This window comes from Zalophus californianus, chromosome 7, assembly GCF_009762305.2.
Source record: "Zalophus californianus isolate mZalCal1 chromosome 7, mZalCal1.pri.v2, whole genome shotgun sequence".
NCBI classification, from domain to species: domain Eukaryota; kingdom Metazoa; phylum Chordata; class Mammalia; order Carnivora; family Otariidae; genus Zalophus; species Zalophus californianus.
This window is the reverse complement of record NC_045601.1, coordinates 40232294-40251122: the sequence shown is the minus strand read 5'-3', so window position 1 is coordinate 40251122 and position 18829 is coordinate 40232294. Positions and strand designations below refer to the sequence as shown.

The 18829-nt window shown below is 34.3% G+C and overlaps 1 protein-coding gene across 1 annotated transcript in view; it reads right to left on the bottom strand.

Annotated features, from left to right (window-relative positions):
* The window catches only part of TRDN (triadin), a 360457-nt gene that overhangs the window by 8742 nt on the left and 332886 nt on the right, over positions 1–18829 (bottom strand). The window contains exons 37-38 of the mRNA XM_027601775.1: positions 18647–18691; positions 16105–16128 (exon numbers count right to left, since the gene is read on the bottom strand). Of these exons, the coding sequence (XP_027457576.1) occupies positions 16105–16128; positions 18647–18691 (69 nt within the window). The remainder of the gene's footprint in view (positions 1–16104; positions 16129–18646; positions 18692–18829) is intronic.

The window sequence follows — 18829 nt, the reverse complement described above, 5'->3', positions numbered from 1 at the left end:
AGAAATTGGGAATGTATTTTATTGGTCAACATAGAAACAATGATTTCTGTGACTGGAAGTCACTGAAGGTGTTGAGTGTAGATGAGGCTTTGTAGGTAGAGTTAAATGGGATTGAGTACATGTGAATGCAAGAGCTTAATACTTAATAAGGGATCACATAATGCATTTTTTTTTTTTTTTTTTTGAGTTTGGAGGAAGATAGTGGTGCCATTCCCAGCAACAAGGAAATCCCAGGAGGCACTCATTAGCTGGGGATCATGAAAAGTTTAATTTTCTAGGAGTTCAATTGTGGTGTTAGCTGGTCATGAAATTGCAAGTGTCTAATAGGAAGAAAGACAGAAGGCAGGATGTCTGGAAAAGTTTAGAAGTGACATGAATTGAGTTAATAGGCAAAACTGAGTGAGTTGACTGGTCACTTTTAATGATAGCAATGATATTTGATATTTCTTAACACCATCGGCTGTGCCTTATTATTTCATATTTCTTAGCACATTCAATTCTGACAACTCCTTTGTGAGGTAGTTGCTCTTACTTTAAATCTCCTGTACAGATGGGGCAGAGAGGGGTTAAGTGCTGTCCAAGGTCACAGAGTGAGTTAAGTGGCAGGAATGGACCATAGACCGCAATCTACCTAGATCAGAGCCACTTGAATAAGGATTTATATTTATTTCGCAAATAGTATACCTGGTATGTGTCAGCCACTGTTCTAAGCACTTTATGAAGAATAATATATTTCACTTCCTCGGCAAATCTGCGAAGAGGGTATTATTACTATTCCCACTTTGTAAGTAGGACAGTTGAAGGCTGGAGACTCAAGTTCCCAGAGCTAGTTATTGGGGAAAACTGGGATTCAGACTCAGGCATTCTGGTTCTAGAGATTGTGTTATTAATCACTGTGCCATTCTATCCCTTGAGGATGGCCTCTTAAACCCAGTTCTCTCTGATCCTAGAACCTATGCATTATATTGCTGGCTGCATGAATTATCAACTTGTACAGAGCAGAGATGGAGTGTCCCTCCTCCAACAATCCATTCTCCTTCAGAGGAGTTCCTTAGCTGTATTTGAAAATGATAATGACAATGAAGGAGGAAAATATATCTGTTCTGTTTGCATAAACACTGTAATTTAGGCAATCATATTCCAAACAATTAAGAATGAAAATATTATCCTGACTTTCAAATTGTAGACTCCATTCTTTACTTATATAGAAATTTAGATTTAAAAAAAACCTAGATTCAAAAGGAATCACAAGTATTAATGAATCCATTCTCTTATCAAATTCAGACATCTCTACTATAACAGAGTCACATGGGAGGTCTTGTCTGTGTGGCTACCGTTTCAGTCTTCTAAACATTTTGATGTCAAAGTCTGGCTTTCGTATAACTCTTTTATACTTATTGAATTAAGGCTACAGATACAGGGTTCTTAGACAATTATTAGTTTATGAAAATAATAAAATTATCATGATAAAGAGGTTTAAATTTTGTATTTTCAAGTAGTGCTCAGATCTTTTCATTAACTGAAGGAATTTCTTCTTTGTCTCAATTCCACAATCTGCCTCATTTGACATGAGTCTGTTCCAATACTTAAATATATGTATATACATTTATAAACATTTAAATTTATGAATATAATATGTATATATGTGTGTGTGTTATTCTGTGATTGAGTGTAATACCCTGAAAAAAAATCAGAAATTCTCTTTTCCCTTTGCCTGAAAGTATTCGCTGAGCTCCAAGTCTGATCCCCAGCATGGATCAAACAGAGAGTCAGAGCAGGATGGGACTTTAGGAAAGTTCAGGAGATAAGTCTGTCTGTATGGAGTCAAGGGTAGCCTTGGTTCCATGAGGCAGAAAACAGATAAAACTTAAACAGCCAATATCTTGGCATTAAGGAGATTGAGTGTGTGTGTGTGTGTGTGTGTGTGTGTGTGTGTGTGTGTGTGTTCATATAACATACAAATATATATGGATATATATATTTATATAGCATTGATATGAACACTAAGTAAAATTTGACTGGGGGGGAATTCTAAGAACATGAAAAAATGTGGAGTCTAGTCTCAGTTCAATGATAGGTATGGTGTATAATTGCATATATTTTTATTTTTTATTTTTCTTAAAGATTTTATTTATTTATTTGACAGAGAGAGCGAGAGAGCACAGGCAGGGGGAACAGCAGAGGGAGAGGGAGAAGCAGGCTCCCCGCTGAGCAGGGAGCCTGATGCGGGGCTCCATCCCAGGACCCTGGGATCATGACCTGGGCCGAAGGCAGACACTTAACCATCTGAGCCACCCAGGCGCCCCTACATGTATTTTTAAATATATGGGCTTGATATATGAATTAACAAATTTTATACTAAAAATTACAAATTTATCATTCTCACAAGCAATCTTATCTTGGTTCCATTTCTTATTTTCCAAAATGGTAGTTCTCAAATTTTTGGTTACAGAAACCCTTTACAATCTTAAAAAATTAAGGACCCCAAAGAACATTTGTTTATGTGGATTAGGTCTATTGATAATCAATGTAATAGAAATTAAAATAGACATTTTTTTTTTAAACACAAGGATCCTCAAGCAAACAACTCCTTAGTCATAAGAGTGATGATGTTCTCACATGCCATTTAGCTTTTGGAGAATTCCACTGTATACTTGTGAAAAAATGAGAGTGACAGAGGTAAGTAATGGCCGAGTGTTAAAATATAAAATATTTTGGACGACCTGAGAGGATTTTGGAGATCTTAGGGACCCAAAGATTATTACATTGAGAAATGCTACTCTAAATGAAGAATTCTATCTCTATGAAATAACCAACATATTACCAAAGGAAATAATTAAACATAAACCTGTCAAAAGGAAAGGCAATTATTAAAAAAAAATAAGTTCGTTAGCCATGTAAACCAATAACAAGTCAAAGTAGTTGAGAAAACAAGAAGGTAAAAGTTACATTTTGAGGGAAATAAAACATATTTCTCTGACACAGAAACAAGTAAGACAATGCAAGATATAAGCAGGATAGAGAAAAAGCAAAACTGGATTCTTCAAAAAGAATTACTACAGAAGAAACACCTGATTGTATTTCCAGCTACCTTTTTATTTTATGGAAAAATTATTACATACAATAGCAACTATTTGTCAAATAACGAATGCTAATTTTGCATTAAAAGATAAATTTTAAACTAAGTTGAAATATACAATGAATGTAAAATTTTTAGATTTAGGATAAGATACCAATTTCTTGCTTGCTCGCTTGCTTTCTCTTCTTTTCTTTCCCTTTCTTCTTTTTTTCTGTATTAAAACCATCCTTCCTAAATTTGGATAACTGGAATAAATTTAACACCACTATCACATCACACATATATGTATTAATTAATTAGAAAATTATATGTACAGTGGTTTTAATTTTTTTTAAAGATTTTATTTATTTGACAGAGAGAGACACAGCGAGAGAGGATACACAAGCAGGGGGAGTGGGAGAGGGAGAAGCAGGCTTCCTGCGGAGCAGGGAGCCCAATGAGGGCTCCCAGGGCTTGATCTCAGGACCTTGGGATCCTGACCTGAGCCGAAGGCAGATGCTTAACGACTGAGCCACCCAGGCGCCCTGAGCCTTTGTTTTTTTAATGATGACATTAACATGTACAATAGGGCTTTTGTTCTAGACCTTCACTCTTTCAACTAAACTTTCTATCTCTACTCTCAGAGCACTTTGCTCTGTGCCCTGGAAAAACTGAAAGAAGTAACTTGCAGTCAAGTAGAGAAAATGGACCAGTATCCAAACAGAAATAAGATATTATGGGTTGCAAGGTAGTATATGACAACCGTCAAAATAAGTGTGAGATGTTTTCAATAGTGGAACGACAGAGATCAAAGAAATCTTCTGGAAACTATCTTGTGGAAGACAGACCTTGAAGAATCATGATGAACTGGAGATGGACTGTGAAGGAACCCATGGCCAGAAATGGGAAGAAAAATCCATGAAAACGGAATGACAGGATCAAAGGATGGAGGAAAATCAGGAACATGGAAAGTCGAATTGTTTTGGTGTCTCCCATATGTATAGACAATGATTATAGAAAAAAGATTTAAAATGTAGTTTAAGACTGGATCGTAGAGGCTTTAGATCTTCAGGCTAAGAAATGTAGAACAAATTCTAAATTTGCCATGAGGAAATATTGAACACTCATTGTATAAATAGCCTAATCAATTTGAAGTTTTGGAAAAGATCTATTTCGTAGACATGAAACGGAGGAATGACAGAAATCAGAAAGGGACGGGCTGGGAAGACACTGCAATGGTTCAGAGGAGAAATAGTCCAAGCTAACATGACCTGACAACTGAATTGGAGCCAGAGACAAAGAAGAGTGATTAGTCAAAGTAGAATTTGAAGTTTGAGGTCTAAGTGACTAAAGAATGGAAATCATATGGCAATTCCCTTTAGGATTTGCTGGGGTTGAGGGTTAGGTGAAAGAAGAAAGATAAGATAGGAAGGTCAGTTGTGAACCTGTGCAGACAACAGGTGAAGCTGGGAGTTGAAAATGTGGTTCCAGAGCCGACAAGGCAGGTTAGGCTTCAGAACAATTTGGGGTCTTATCCACAAAAAGGTGGATAGCAAGGTGGGATAACCCCTCTGAGTGTGAAGAGGAAGAAAGAGAGCCGAGAATGGAAGAACCAATCCTCTGGAAAAAGAAAAAGCAGCAGAAGCCCATACGGAGGAAATATGCTCAGACTGAAAACAACAGTCTGATATTATGAAAACCAAGAGAGGAAAACATTTCAAAAAGGATGAGAAACCAACAATGTTGAGTGCACCAGAGAACGGGGAAGAAGTGAGAAAGATAAGTTCAACAGTTAGGACATCTGGGTTGAGCTTTAAGTGTGTTATTTGAGGAAAATGTTGGAGGGCAATACTCAGGTTGCCTGAAGAGTTGGTGGGAGACATTTCCGAAGTGTGATTGTAAATGAAAGCAAAAGTACAACAACTTCAGGAAGCAGAAGGAACAAGGAAAATTTCATCTGAGAGAAGAGTCAGAAGATATCTGCAGGTGAAGGGAGGAGAGTTTCTTAGAGCGAGAACTGAAGATGCAGGATGGAGGGAGCCAGGATCAGGGGAGGCACAAAGGGATGATGGAGTCAAGGAGAAACACGGAGTGATAAATCTTGGGTGAGAAGCAATGCTTCCACATCTGAGCATGGGAGCTTAGGGGTGTGTAAAATAATGGGAAAGGTTAAAAGAGATTGTAATTTTGAGAGAAGAAAAATTTCAAGGAAACCACATTGATGGCATAGATTGTGAATTTTATTTTTCTTGTTTTTAAAGATAAAATTTCCTGGGTAGTGCCCAGCCTGCTCTGTGTACTCTTAGCAAGCATGATAAATAAGTAAAAACTACCTAAATAATGCATACATGTGTACCAGCAGTTACTGCGTGTTTATTTCTACTAGCAATCTATTCTGATTTGTGCAGATTTTCAAGAAAAGCTGGGATCCTAAAGCATCGACACAAAAGTAACTTTGCATGGATTTTCTTTTTCATTTTCACTCCTCTTATTTTATCTAATTCACTGCATCACTTTGTCCCTATAGAAAAAGCTTTAAGTTTTTTTCTCAGTGGATTTGCTGAATTATGTGTAAATGGTTTGATGGCATATTACATCCTAAGAGTTAATATATTTTCAAGCAATCAAGAGAATCCATGGTAGTTCAAAGCAGCAGTTGATAGCCAGTTTATTTTTGTTTTCTGGTGTGGAAGGCTCGGCTATACTATTTTTTTAAAATGATCACGAGTTTTAAAGAAAATTAACTGCTACACTGAGCAATATCCACAGAATTCTTGAGATTGACCTCAGGGGGTAATAAAGAGTGCAGAGACTGGTCACATTTTGAATTTTGCACCCAGTGAATCCAAGGGTGTTCAATAAACGTATGCAATCCTCTCTGAGTATCTATCCTGTCAGTCTGAGGATAAGACACAACTGTCTTGAGGGCAAAGTCAGAACAACTTAACATCACCAATAAATGAATGAGTCCGCACTGCTGGTACCCAAAGACTGATAATCAACAGTGACAAACATTTCACCAAATGTGCCTTATACACAGACTTTCTCTGAGGTCTAGCAAAAGGAGTGATCAGAAGAGGTAAGCACAGCAGCTGGTACCCATTTAGAAGCTTCAACCAAGTTACTGCTCCATTTTTTTTCTCCTGAAGCAAAATTTCCATGAGCATAATCACCCTTGCTCTAAAAAGCGGGGTTGTTTTAAATCCACCCCAAAATGAATAAGATGTTTTTTCTCATTATGATTTTATCTTACCGTGTTATCCAATTCGACACAAAAGCTTAGTAAGTGAAACCTGTTCCTAACTAGGTAAAGTAACACAGCATGCCATAATCATTACCATCACCATCATGATCACATCACCCTCATGGATGCCAATTAATAATCACTTATTAGACACCAATTATTATTTATGCACATACCATTTTACCTTATTTAATCTCCCCCAAATTTCTATGAGGTAATATTATTATTATCCACATTTTAGAAATAAGGCTATCAAGCACAGAGGTGTTATGTAGCATTCCCAAGTTTACACAGCTTTTAAACCAGTTTCCCTGTTATCAGCCACTACCCGATGATGACTTCTGTATTTCTATCATGAATTTGGTGCTAATTTGTTTTAACAAAAACTACATTGCTATTAGTATTCATCAGCATTCCATTCCAGCAAGTGATCTCCAATAATATTCCACCCCAACAAAGGCCCCCAACAAAACAAAACAAAATAAAAGTTAGTCATTGTATAAAATGATCATTTTTAGGAAAAAATATATATCCTGAAATAAGCTTTAAACTAAATGCTATAAGAAGGTATATTTTCCTTTTTCAAAGGTTTGTGCATATATTTATTAACTGAGAACGGATTTGTTTTACGGAAGATGAAATTTAGGATTCTATGATTAAGAATTGTCTAACATTTTAATAACAAATTCTATACAATCGCCAGGAACTAGAACTTCAGGGTTTCGGTTTTTAATTTAATTTAATTTAATTTCACTAAATTAATTTAATTTAGGCAAGAATCTGGTTAAAAGAAGATTTGTGGAAAACATTAAAAAAGCAACTATTGGACTCTAATTCTACTGATAACATGATAGACAATATTAACTAAAAAATCATACTTTTTTTTGCAGTGCTGAGCTCAGAGGAGGTAAAGGAACCTTCCAGAATCCTCCTTCCTGCTCTGAGAGGGGGAAAAAGAAAACCTGCTGATACATGAAATGGTAGGTCATCCTGTGGACAAGTGCTTGGACTAAAACTGGAACTCAGACTCTAAATGTGCAAGGAGCAAAATGGGGGACAGAGGTTGTGAGCTTTTGCTAAGCCAGGGATGGTGGGATGAAAATATAACTGCCTCCTGGGATTCTGAGAAGATTGCAACAACACAGTATTTAAATCCTTTCCAAATCCCCTTGTAAAAACAGATAATGAGGCCCATGGACAATATTTATAACCAAATGAAATGAGCCCTAAAATGCAGTGGATTGGAACAAACAAATAGTCAAAACCTACCAGGTATCTGTAAAAGAGGAAGCAGAGGGAGACAGTAGGGAGTCTGAGAGACACCCCAAACAGGGAACCCCCAAACAGCCAGGAGGTACTTTCTGAAAAGTGAGTAATGATAACTTGATCATCAGCTGAAACTGGGAGGAGCTTTGCCCAGTTCAAGAGCAGGTGAGCATAAAGGGTTCACCATGAGGTCAGAGTGTAGGTACCATCAGGTACCCTGTGACCTTGGGAAACCTATGAGCCAGGGCTCACTTCCAGGACAGGACCCCACAAATGGTAACAAACGGCTAGGAGTGGAATAAAAGTTGAGCAGGACAGGGACAACAGAGACAAAGAAAGATTCGTTTAGATAAAAGTGAGTATGAGCTCATCATCAGATTTCCAATCACAGAAAGAAAAAAAAAAACATCATGAGGGAGAGTCTGAAGAAACAATAAACAACAACTTCACATAACAAAGTACTTCAGATACTGAAATTGTTATGCTCAAACTTTGATATAGAGATGAAATGTTTTAAGAGATAAAATATGAATTCAAAAATAAGGCCAAGGAATAGATTATGACAACAACCAGTAAGACTTGAAAAGTAACTATTATAATAAAAATATAAATTATATAAAATCTCACCAGATGAGATAAATAACATATTATATAGAGCTGAAGAAATAATTAGTGAATGTATGTTAAAACTGATCAAATTACACTAAATAGAGCATAGAGAAATGAGGAGATGAAAAATTTGAAAGAGATCTTGAAAGAAGAAAAAGTGTGCATACCTAACATATTAATAATCAGCAGAAGGAAAAAAAAGAAGAGATGATATTTAAAGAAATAATAGCTATGAATTCTCCAAACTGGTAAAAGGAAAAAAAGGACTGACTCCATGTGTCCTGGAGGAATTTTGCAGTAAAAGAAGCTCTCACTCCATAAACTATAGTGAATCTGCAGTGGCTCAAAGGCAAAGAAAAAATATTTAAAGAAGACAGAGAAAAAGATAGATCACATGGGAAGGAATGACAATTCTACTGTTAACAGAATTCCCCTGGCTTTAGGGAAGAAGAGACATCAGTACAGTGAAATAATATATGGAAAGTGTGCAAAGTTCATAACCAGTGACCGAGATTTTGTGCAACAGGCTTTGGGGAATGAGGGTGATTTAAAGACATTGTCAGATAAATAAAAACTGAGAATGTTTTCCACCAATAGGTCTTTGCTCAAGACACTTCTAAAGCAGGTGCTGCTGGAGAAGCATGATGTCGAAACCAAGTCAGAGATGCAAGAGAGATGGTAGCATTGACTCTGAGAAACCTGGAGGGGAAGACAGACACATATTGATGGAAGAAATAATACTGACACAATTTGGCATTCAGATCCTTTGAAAGGTTAGAATTAAAATATTGAACAAAATTGGCATGAAAATCAGCACTGGATGTGATGAAATTTAAATGTTTTAGCATCCTTCTCTTGTTGAGAGAGAGGGTGATTTATAGTCATTTTATTCTTTGTGCATAGTAAAATGTCAAGGGTGACCACTAAAGTAAGAGAAATAGAGTGTAGTCTTTCCAGATAAGGAGAGACTAGAAGATGGAGAATAAAAACACATTTAGGGAAAAATGCTCAATTTGTAAAAGACAAGAAAGAATATAAAGAAGTATTGAGAGGGCATGAGAAATATAAAACCAGTAAGATGGTGAGAACTAGTTGAAATTCATCAGATTAAAAGTGAAGGTCATTGTACTGGGTAAAATAAAAAGTAAATTTTAGCTTTATGTTATTTACTAATGACATCTGAAACAAAATGTCATGAAAAGACATAAAATAAAGGTTTGTAAAAAAATTCTGATAAAATACTAACCAAAAGAAAGCTGGGATAATTGTAATATCAGATACACTTCACTTAAAAAAAAGGTAATTTTACTTACAAAAAGATCATTATATGGAATATAGAAGTTATTATGGGGCATCTGGGTGGCTCAGTTTGTCAAGCGTCTGCCTTCGGCTCAGGTCATGATCCTACGGGGAGCCTGCTTCTCCCTCTCCTTCTACTCTTCCCCTTGCTCCTGCTCTCTCTCACTCACTCTCTCTCTCCAATAAATAAATAAAATCTTTTTAAAAAGGGGCTATCATAAAAGATAAATGTTCAATTCACTAGAAAGATACAGTGAAGCTTGCATAGAACTTAAAAACAGCTCCTGATATAAAAGTTGATAACACTATAGGGATAAACCGATAATTTGCCATCATAGTGGGAGATTTCAATATAGTTTATTCAATTATTGATACTTCTGATATTCAAAAAATTAATGAAGATACAGGGTAATTGAAAAACAATGAAGTTTGACTCAATCAATATAGAATCACACTTCCAACCATTAGAAAATGCACATTATTCTCAATGACATATGGAATATTTACAAAAACTGATAATATATTTGTTCATAATATAAAGCTCAACACATTTTAAAGAGTAGACCATTTTCTCTGACCACTACACGATTAAATTAAAAGCTGGTTAAAAGAGGATAATCTTTGTGTAAGACTGTTGAATCACAGATCTGTACCTCTGAAACAAATAATACATTATATGGTAAAAAAAAAAAAGAAGAAGAAGAAGGAGATAGCAGGAGGGGAAGAATGAAGTGGGGGGAAATCGGAGGGGGAGACGAACCATGAGACTATGGACGCCGAGAAACAAACTGAGGGTTCTAGAGTGGGGGTGGGGTGGGGGGATGGGTTAGCCTGGTGATGGGTATTAAAGAGGGCACGTTCTGCATGGAGCACTGGGTGTTATATGCAAACAATGAATCATGGAACACTACATCAAACACTAATGATGTACTGTATGGTAATTAACATAACATAATAAAAAATTTTTTTCTTTAAAAGCGAGAAAAAAAGAGGATGATCTTTATAATTCCCACAGGTTTGGAAATTTAAAAATAAGTTCTAAAACTTCCATGTAAAATACTAAAGAATTTATTACAATGGAATTAAGATATACTTGCAACTGAATGAGGATGAAAATACTACATATAAAAGCTTGTGGGATGCTGGTGAAGTAGCATTTAAAGTTACTGCCTTATATGCTTATATTAGTAATGGAGAAAGGTAGAGACTAATAAAATAAGCATCCATATTAAGATGTCTAAAACCTTAAATTTAAGATGTCTAAAATCTTAAATTTAAGAAAAATCTTAAATAAATTAGGAGCAAAGCAAATATCGATTGATAGTAAAATAGATTAAAATGTGTATATTCACAAAGTAATATACTATACAGCAGTAAAATTGAATAAGTTATAATTACACTAAAACACTGATGAATCTGAGAACATAAAATTAAGAGAAAAATATCAGAATACATCCTATAATTTGATATATATGAGAGACCAACATGTGGTAAAATTAGAAAAAAAATCACCTTAATTAATTAGTCTGAGATGACATAAATTGATTTAGAAATGAATTAACCATTAGTTGAATTCAATCATTTTAGAAAAGATCATTAATTTAATTATTTATGAAAGGGAATTATAGATAGTATCAATATAAAGCAAAGCATGCTCTTTTTGTGTTTAAGAGCTTATGACAATTAGTTTTTCTTGCCATTAGATTATAATTTTATACTTCACAGACTCGTTAAGTGTTTGTCTTAAAAAGTGAAATATTCTTTCAAATGGGAAGTACATACTTATTAGTAAATTCTGGCTTTTTGAAGTTCTTGAAAATTTTCAGTGTAGGGACATACAATCAATACAAAATAGGTTATACTTTTATTATGACAAATGATACACTTTAGTTATGTTTATATTCTTTCAAAAGAAGTCTTTAAGTTGTAACAAATGTATAAATTATAAATGCTATAAACCTTTATCTCCTTGTTTAATTTTTATTTATTTATGATTTTTCTAAAAGATTTATTTATTTATTTTTAGAGAAAGAGAGAGAGTATGCAGGTAGAGAGGGGCAGAGGGATAGACAGTCTTAAGCAGATACCACTCTAAGCATGGAGCCCAGATACGGGGCTTGATCTCAGGACTCTGAGATCATGACCTGAGCAGAGTCATAGGCTTAATAGACTGCACCACCCAGGTGTCCCTCTTTGTTTAATTTTTAAGCACCTTGTGCTTACTTAAATTTTCAGACAAATTTCAAAATAGCTTAATTCTGATATCTAAAATATTAGCTTAATTCTGATATCTAAAATATTTAATATTGATGCAAATTACTTGTTAATATACCATATTTATGCAAAAAGAAAGAAAATGTAGAACCAGAAAATGAATGAGTGTTTTCAAATTTAGGAAGCTTTACAAAGCAAATCACAAATGTAAAGCTATAAAGGAAGTTGTCTAAAACATGGAAATCCTGGCTAGTCCTCTGCTGGGCTTGAGTTTCCTTAAAAAGTAATTAACTTCTAGAAAAGATTAAATTTTAAGTATATCCTTAAAAAGTTAAATTCCTTATCTTTGATATCAAAATTAGATCCCAGAGACTTTATGATGATCCCAAACCTGTCTATACAGATAATTTTGGTGAGTTGCTAATGGCAAAATGCTCACTATTCATATTTAGAGAAAAACGTTACAGAAAAAGATGCCAAAGTTAAATTTCCACATAGAGTCATCTCAAGAATGTTCTTACTATATCACTTCTTATTTTAGGGGCATTCGGGTGGCTCCATCAGTTAAGCGTCTGACTTCGGCTCAGTCCTGGGATCAGCTGCACATTCAGCACTCTCCCTCTGCCCCTTACCCTGCTTGTCCGTGCTCTCTCTCTCAAATAAATAAAATCTTTAAAAAAATACTTATTTTAAGGGAAAAGCCAAACTATCTTTACTTAAATGTTGACTACCAGACAATTAAAACAAAAGAACTATAGGTTTCTATAAAAATTTTTTCCTTGATACCCCACACCCATTGTTATAAATACACTGTCAACGTCTCAGCTATGTCAAGGGCCTTGAATTCCTCTAGCTGCCAGTCTTCCCTTGGCACCGTTTGCCTTTTAATAATGTATGTTTTCATTCCTCTGTTTTATTTCATGTTTTGCCTTTGGGCAACTTCCTGGGGAGTAATGTTTTTGGATGTACAGTTTTTTTTTTTCAGAAAAAATTTTCAGAATACTTAAAATACTAATATCAAATGGTTGTGCCATTTAAAAATCAAAAATGTGTTCATTTTGCTTTTAACTTTTAAGGTAATAGATCTTAAATATAATACAATCTAACATCCCTTGATGTCTTCCTCTGAATTCCATGGAAAGCAAATTATTCATTATATATTTACCATATCTATAAAAAAATACAGAATGAAAATCAAATGGACATTTAGAATCAGAAAGCCACATCCTTTAAAAAAATACATCCACAAAAGCAGGCATCAATTAAACCATAATCGTCTGTGAATTATGGAAAATTTGATTTTGCAATATTACTTTCACTGATGTAATAGAGAGATGTTCATGTATTGCTGATTCTTATCAGTATCTTCTTTATCCTTACGATTAAACCCCAGAGATTTGAGAATCCAGTCCACCCGGATGGTTTCAAGCATCTCAATCAAAGTGAACCAGAATTCAGGAGGTGATACCTCCGTTCTGTTTTATAGTGGTCCTTTTCCACAAATTAACCTTTTCTTCCTTCCTAGCCAAAAAATCTGGGAATGAAGGACAGTCTCTGTGCATCTAGTACCAAAGCAGAAAAACCAACCTATCAGAAGTAGAGGACTTGGTCCCATCCAGAAGACAAGAGATGCAGGCACTGGAGTTAGAGAATGTGGGTGGAAGGGAGCAATGGGCTCAAAGCAAAAGCTATTTGTGAACCTCCTTTATGAAAGACAAATAAATGACTGAAAGATAAATAAGAAGTCTGACCAAAAATAAATACGCATGTACATTATGTTGAAAAGAGTTCAGAAAAAGAACAATGGATCTTCCATATAAATTATCTTCAGTATGTTTAATTTGATAAATACCTGAAGGTTTTGATGATTGCCTCCAAAAAGGCATGATAAAAAAATATGTGCTATAGAGAATATAATCTTCATGTGTGCAGCAACCAATTTATTAAAATATATCATCTCAAAAAATTTTTAAAAATTAAAAAAAAGGAACATCTCATGATGTCCTTGGACATTTATTTCCTATAATCCATATGAAAGAGTAGACATTTTTTTGGTCACACTTTTTTCTTTTCCGTTACTACTCTTATTTCTTATTTACTTCTTAATTACCCTTATTTCTTCCCAACAATTCCATTTTGCTCCCTGTTGTAAAGTAAACTACAGTTTTCTGTGGCAGTAAGAATAAAGTCTTCTGGCCTGCTGGATCTCTACCTCATAGAGATGTTTCACCCTACATGTCCTTACGTCTACTGTTTTCTGACACTAGCCTTTAACTCCAGACAACTCTTCTTTTGATGGCTTCTACATATCATGGTTTTTTGGTTGCTGACTTTGAAATACAGAAAAAAATATAAATCGGCATCTGCCCTTGGTTCCTGGCATAGAGTGTCTAAATCTCCTGGGTGATGGAAGAGTTTTTGTTCCCATGAGGCAATGCTTGGTGGGCTCCTGGATGGGGGCTCGTCACCAAAAAGACCAAGCCATGATTAGAAGCTGGAAACTTTCAGTCCCATTCCGCATACTCCAGGAGGGGAAGGGGCTGGAGATTGAGTTAATGATCAATCATGCCTATGTAATAAAAACTCCATAAAATAACCTCAGACATATGGGGTTCAAGGAACTTCTGGGTTGGGAAACACATCTACTTACGAGGAAAGTGGCTCACCCCAACTCCTATGGTATCCTTTACCATATCCTTTATTATATAATAAACTAGTAATTGTAATTTAGTGTTTCTCTGAGTTCTGCAAGCTGTTCTAGTAAATAATTGAATCCAAGGGAGGAAGTCACGAGAACCTCCGATTTGTAGCCATATTGGAAAGAAGTTGTGAGTAACCTACGGACCTACTACTTACAATTGGCAACTGAAATAGGGAGCAGTCTCTGAGTTCTAAACTCAGGGCTCCGAGCCCTTAAACTATGGGGTCTGTGCTAACTCCACGTTAGTGTCAGAAGTGACTGAAATTGTATGACACCTAGCTGGCATCACAGAGAATTTCTTGGTGTGGAAAACAAAAACCAAAAAAGAAACAAAACAAAACAAAACAAAAACCATACATCTGGTGTAGGAAGTGCTGGGAGCATGGTAACTGCTGTGAGAGTGAAGAGACAGGAGAAGTGAGTTTTCTCTTTACATCACTTCTCTCTATTTCCAGTTATTCAAAGCTAACCTTCTTCAACGTACAAATTCTGGAACGCCCTGCTTTATGAAGTATGCCCTGACTACCTTTGACTGTAGGGGAAGAGTGCAGAGCAGGATTGTTTTAGAGGGCTTTCCCGAGGATCAAGTGGGAGCTTTGCCCTTGCATCAGTGAGACAATTCTGCACCCCTGTAATTATTCTCTGTTTTTCAATCCCTGAAGCAAGTCCACGTGGGGTTCTATTATTTGTAGTCAAAGAGCTTTGAATGAAATATGTGGCAAGTACCACATTTAATGATTGTCTTGTACCGTCCTCAGTAGTGGTGGGCACAGTAGGAGCACTCAATAAATACTGAGATCTGTTCTGTCCAATGCAGTAGCCACTCACCACATGGGGCTTCGGGCTACTGAAAGGTGACTAGTACCAATTGAAATGTGCTATAAGTGTAAAACACACGCACAACTTCAAAAAAATGGTGTAAACTATCAATATATTTCTGTATTGATACATAGTAAAAATATTTCTATAGAGAGTTAAATAAACATTAAAATAATTTTAACATTTTTAATCCTTTTAATGTATCTACTAGAAAATTTAAAATTACATGTGTTGTTCACATGATTTTACACAAGAAAGCACTGACTTAAAATGATTTTTTTTAAATCAGGAAACATGGAGGGAAGATTTCTATTTCCCATAATTTCAGGAGCTTATAGGAAAATTTAAAGTTTACCCTGTATATTTAGAATGCCTATCCGTACCTAGATATTGATATTTTAGAGATTGTTTTCTGAGGGTTTTGTCTGTTTCCAACATATGAGCTTAGATTCCCTACTATGTCATTCTTCTCAGATATACAATTATATTTAAGTTAATGAACATTGGAAAACATCAGCAAATAAAACATCATTGCTCAACTATATGTGCTCTACAGCAAATCTTTAGTGATTGAAGGTTTAAGGCAGAAACAGGATTATTTTATTTCATTCTACTTCAATCACTGAAAAAATTCATGTATTTGAATGCAAGTCACTTTAATCTTCAGGCTTGAGAACATGATAAAGTATTTCTGTTACAAGGCATCATTTCAAATAACATAGATTTTTTAAGTTTCGACATAACTAAGTTTAAAAGTTAAATTCCTGTCAGAAGGTTTAGTATGAAATGACTCAATCTCTGAACACATTAAAAATGTAAATATTTTATGAATTTCAGCTGGAAATTTATACTGCGTGCCAAAGAGAATTTATCATCAATACAAGCAGTACTTACTTGATACTCTTGCAGGCTTTTCTGCTAAAAAAAAGAAAACAAGTTTTGTTTAACTCGGATAAAATGCAAAGACATTATATTTTGATGGGCCACATGAAGGTAATTAATACCTTTAGACTTCCTTATTATTTAAAAGTTAATGAAAGAATATAACTATTGCCTGAGAACATGGATCTTTGAATATATTAATAGCTTTTATGTGAAATATCAGAAGAGTTATTAATTATTGTAGATGTCACAACATATTTATACTTTTTAAACACTCTTACTAAAATCAGCAGGATCTTTGTTAAATTAAGTGTCTTGGTTCAACTCTAATTATAGCCAACTTGAGTAAAATTACTTTGTATGATGTAATTAATCTAAATATTTGTTTAAAGTTTCCAAATTCCATAAAATGTATTATTGAGAATTATTTTCCTTTCAAAGATAAAAAGGACAAATAACTAAACCTTAAAATGCAACATGCAAAATCAGTTTAATTTTTTCATAACTATTTGTCCATTAGTTTCAGTGAGAAACCATAATTCTTCAAAGTAGCATTTTTTTTACGTTAAATTATATATATGTAGGACAAAAATATAAGGTGAAATGATTATCCCAAATACTCTAACGGACATTCTAACTTCTTGAAAAATAAAAAAAGATTTGTAACATCCACTTTCTACTAACATTAGGCTAACTTTTTTTTTAGTATAGTTGACACATAATGTTACATAAGTTTCAAGTGTATAATTTAGTGATTTGACAAGTTTATACATTATGCAGTGTTCACCATAAGTGTAGCTACCATCCCAACATTAGTCTAATTTAAAGGACTGGGCTTGAAAATATAAATTTTTAAATGAATCTGCATTACATGATTTACTTTGAGACTTATAGAGTTTCTAATATAAACCCAAGAATTATAAATTTACAAAAATTAGTTAATGGGAATAAATTTTTTTTTCATTTGAGATATTTATGGTTTTAATGATAATACAGTCACATGTCTCATGTATAAAATTACAAAATAACATGTTATTTTTCCTTTAAAAATACTATCACTGGCTAAAAGACAGGGACTTAAATAGGAATACAATAAACATTTATTGAAATACAATGAACCATCTGTTGAATGAAGGAATGAATAAGAATGTGCCTGTATTCTCAACTAGCTCAGGGTTAGTTCTGTGCTTTCACATATAATAATTTGTCCTGTGTATTCATAATAGGAAGAAATAATGGACTCTGGATTGGTAAGAAGATACTGTCCATCCAATATCCAAATCCCTTGTACAGCCCTGTAGTTACAGTTCAAACAGACCGCTCCCTTGGGAACAAAGTTGGGTACATTTCCATTTTACCTTTGGGCTGCTCTGATTAGTAGAAAGCTTCTCCTATGTGTGCCACAGTGTGATGGGGTAATGAAATGTGATTGAATGAGTTCAACTGTTAAGTCTTTGGCGTCATACTTTAAATTGGGCATGATAATTGGGCCTGTGCTGAGGATTAAATGAACTAATAATAGGAAAGGCTGTACCAATGAATTTTTTAAGTAAGTGGTATCTTCTCATTCTTCTGGCTAATTATCTTAAAAGATGCTAAGCAATATTTTAAAAGTTAAGAAAATAAAAATATAAAATTTATGCCCCTATATGCTTCTACAAATTTGGCTTGTCCTTATTCTAAATTTTAGCCTTTAATATTACTGGTAACTATATGTCTAAATTACTAATGACTATATGTCTAAATTATGTGTCTACATATGTCCTGCCCTTTCAGGTATCCATAATACAGTAAACAGAAAGAAGGAACAAGTGAAAAAACAAGACTCATTCCCCCTCCCCACACACTAGAGTTCTATACATTTACTATGAATGAAAACAATTGTTCAAATACTGCATGTTTATTTAGCATCTTAAAATTTGAAACATTTAAATTCCATTACATTTTGAATTAATTAGATTTGTTTAAAATTATATCACCCAGACTACATAATTCAGTTATAACATCCATTTATAGTTTTTTGATATTCAATACCACCAAAATAGGTCATTCTCATTTTAGATAAAGGGCATCTTCCTGCCGTGCACATGCTAGCCTTTTCCCCTCTACCAACCACTTTTTGTCTAGATGGAATTAATTTAAAGGGCCAACTTTAGATAATAAAAATATATTTATGACATTGGTTATATTTATGTAATACATAAAATAATTCTCAGCTCTATCTGTTTTTACAACTATATAATTTTTGACCTTATGCATATTATGAGAGTCTTTTGTAATAGAGAAATTTATCTTCTTGTATGTGCTGGAATATTTTATTGAATGTTTATGTTGTTAATGTTCTAATTTCTGCACATTTGTTACTTTTCCACTGAAATGTAAACCTCCGCTAGATTTCCTACTTGTCCACTTCCTCTGCTACTAGCAGAAGTGTATAAACGGTAGACTTCCTTGCTTTAAAATAATTTAGTGTTAATATTAAGTGCAAACATAATTTAGGCACCTCCATACCAACTTAGCATCTGGAATATTTACAAAGTTGATTCAAGGTTACCTTTCGTCTCGTTGTGTGATTGAAGACTTTCTTTTCTTGTTGAGACTGTTGATAAGGAAAATGTAAATTAAACTATGAATTTTTAAAGGGAATTTCATAAAAATTTTGGCTCACTTCAACTAACTTTGGGAACATGGGAATAATTTAAATATTGTACATATTTTCTCAGGGTGATTTAAAAAG